General features: G+C 31.7%; 1 protein-coding gene across 1 annotated transcript in view; it reads left to right on the top strand.

Annotated features, from left to right (window-relative positions):
* The window catches only part of CFH (complement factor H), a 65232-nt gene that overhangs the window by 34044 nt on the left and 28407 nt on the right, over window positions 1-2781 (top strand). Inside the window, exons 2-3 of the mRNA XM_021709455.1 lie at window positions 266-451; window positions 784-889. Of these exons, the coding sequence (XP_021565130.1) occupies window positions 266-451; window positions 784-889 (292 nt within the window). The remainder of the gene's footprint in view (window positions 1-265; window positions 452-783; window positions 890-2781) is intronic.

The following is a 2781-nucleotide window of genomic DNA, read 5'->3' as shown; positions in this document are numbered from 1 at the left end:
CCTATAAGTTCTTTTATATTGATGACATAAATCCTGTTGATTTCTATAAATCCTGTAACTGATTGCTTCTCCTCATACACTTTTTTTTTTTTACTCTTCTATATTTTTTGTTATGGTATGTATTTATTATGTAATGGAATAGCATAATACATTTTAAATGTATAATTATATAATGTTCCCTAGTTTTCAAAAAAAAATTACCTAAACATACTGTATGTTTGTGAATAGATACTTTAATCATTTATTTTGCTTTTATTGTTTGTAGATTGTAAAGAACCCCCTCCAAGAAAAAGTACAGAAATTCTGTCAGGTTCCTGGACTGACCAAACATATTTAGAAGGCACTAAGGCCTCCTATAGATGCCGCCCTGGATATAGAACACTTGGAAATATAGTAATGGAATGCAAGAATGGACAATGGGTCTCTCTTAATCCATCAAGGATATGTCGGAGTAAGCACTTCAGACATTTTTAAAATTTATGAAACTTTTAGTTGTAAAAATATTTAATATTTAATATTGTAACAATACTTGCTGGATTATTTCACTATTGTCATTTAAATACAAAACAATCCATTATCATTTTTGAAAAGATGGTCATCCTCCAAAATTCAAAAACAAGCATACAGCTAAGTTCAGTTATAAAAAATATCTTTATCATTTTCAGTCTTCCTTATATTAAATACTGTCCTCTAATATAATGTAAATATCCTTGTCCCCAACTCCCACATAAATGTGTCCTCTGTATTGCATACTAATATTATGTATATATTTTTTCATTTTAGAAAAGCCCTGTGGACATCCTGGAGATACTCTCTTTGGTTCTTTTCAACTTACAGTAGGAGATGCTTTTGAATATGGTGCAAAAGTTGTGTATACATGTGAAGAGGGGTATGTAGTCAACATAAAAAGAGATTTATAACTAAGATGGCGAATAGATACCTGGCAGGGAAGATACCATGATCACGTAGGTGGTTTTCCCAGGGTGAGACTTATCCATTGTGCTCTGGATGTGCTGACCCTTGTGATTTTCCCAAATGTGGGAAACTCGACTGCATGATTTGTGGTGGTAGGGGACTGCATTTATGCTCTCCTCTGTTTAAAATAAAATAAAATGAAATAATAAACAGAAACTGTGCTAATTTATTTATATGTTTTAAGGTGACTGTATTTTTTACAAGCATTATATGAGTAATACATAATTCACCTGAAAAATTAAATAATATTAAAAATGATTATATTTGGATACCATATTATCTCCTTAGTGCTAAAGAATTTAAATGGGTTATACCTTCTCTATGTAATAACTTCTCTATGTATAAATATAGTTATAGAAGTGTGGGAAGTCAGTAGGCATAAAAATAAGTATTTACCCCATAATTCTTAATTACATTATATTGTGTACAGAGTGTTATGGGAGTTCAATGGGAATTGTAACAAATTTGTAACTATTTTGATAAAACTTTATAAAATTTAAGAGAGACAAGACTTTTACGCTCTTGTAAGTTTTACTTATAAATAATGTTACTTAAGGTTCTAGAGTCTGCAAATGATTTTTTTCCACAAGGACCAAAAATACTGTTCTTTCAATATCATTGACTCTGTGGCTTCTAACAAACTGGTTTTTCATCTCACATCTCATCACTGTACCTCTTCAGTGCTCTTTCTTCCCTTTTGTTTTCCTCCAGATCAAAAATTATTTTGAAGAAAAGTTTATCCATAAAAATCCAGGATTAGATCTCTATAATTTTATATTATATAAATATAAATGTTATCAAAAATTACAGACAGAATAATATTATTCTCTCCTCATTTATTTCCTGATTTGAAGCAATAAAATATAACAATTTAAAGCTCAGGATTTGGAGTAAGCCTGCATTCCATCCACCACTCAATATTTATGTGTATTTTAAAAATATCTCTTTAATTTTCTTTCTTCAAGACACACACTTGAAAGCCCTTAGCTCAGATTGTGGGATGTTATAGACATCAAAAAAGTATTAGTTCTTATAAATTTAATCTTTCCTTGGACACTGCCTAAAGGAGGTTTTTCAAATGCATTTTTAGCCCAACTTTCAATTATTATTGCTGACCTTATTGCACATAAACAATTAGGTTAAGACTTTCTGAATTTTCCAATTTGTAACACTCTTTATCTCTTTTATTACAGACTAGCCTTCCCCATTTATGTTCCACACTTGACTTGGCAAAGAGCATCAGCATTTATAGCTTTAAAGCCTCTGGCAATGATTTCACATTTTGTATATGCCCCAGAGAAGAGCATTTTAGATTCAGAGGGCAGGTTTGGTGTATTATCTAAGTTCATTATTAGATGGGTCGTATAAGCAGACTTGACTTGCTGAGCATACTTTAGCAGAATCTCTAGGATGGAGATAGGGAGATGGAAAGTAGTGCTGAAAACAAACTACACACTAAGAATGTTTGGCATTGTCTTTGATTATATAAAAAGCCTAAGGTGTCTAGAAAATATCAGAGTTATGGAGAGCAGAAATATGGCTTAAGACAGGAGGGAGGGGAATATGGTTAGCTGTCAGTTAGTATGTTTGTAGATTTTTTTTTTTGATGGTTCAGGGAGTTTATTATATAACAGAAAGTAAGTCATTAACTAATTCAGTAAAAATAAGAGTACTGTGCATGAAACAATGAGTTTGTCATGAACCAAGGATTATGATTATTCTCAGTCTATGCACCACAGGCCTAAGGAAAAGAGAGAGAGAGAGAGAGAGAGAGAGAGAAAGAGAGAGAGAGAGAGAGAGAGAGAG

Source organism: Carlito syrichta, unplaced genomic scaffold (assembly GCF_000164805.1).
Source record: "Carlito syrichta isolate Samal-C Ts95f unplaced genomic scaffold, Tarsius_syrichta-2.0.1 Scaffold234365, whole genome shotgun sequence".
Taxonomy (NCBI): domain Eukaryota; kingdom Metazoa; phylum Chordata; class Mammalia; order Primates; family Tarsiidae; genus Carlito; species Carlito syrichta.
Note: the sequence above shows the minus strand (reverse complement) of the source record. Positions and strands in the feature narration are given on the sequence as shown.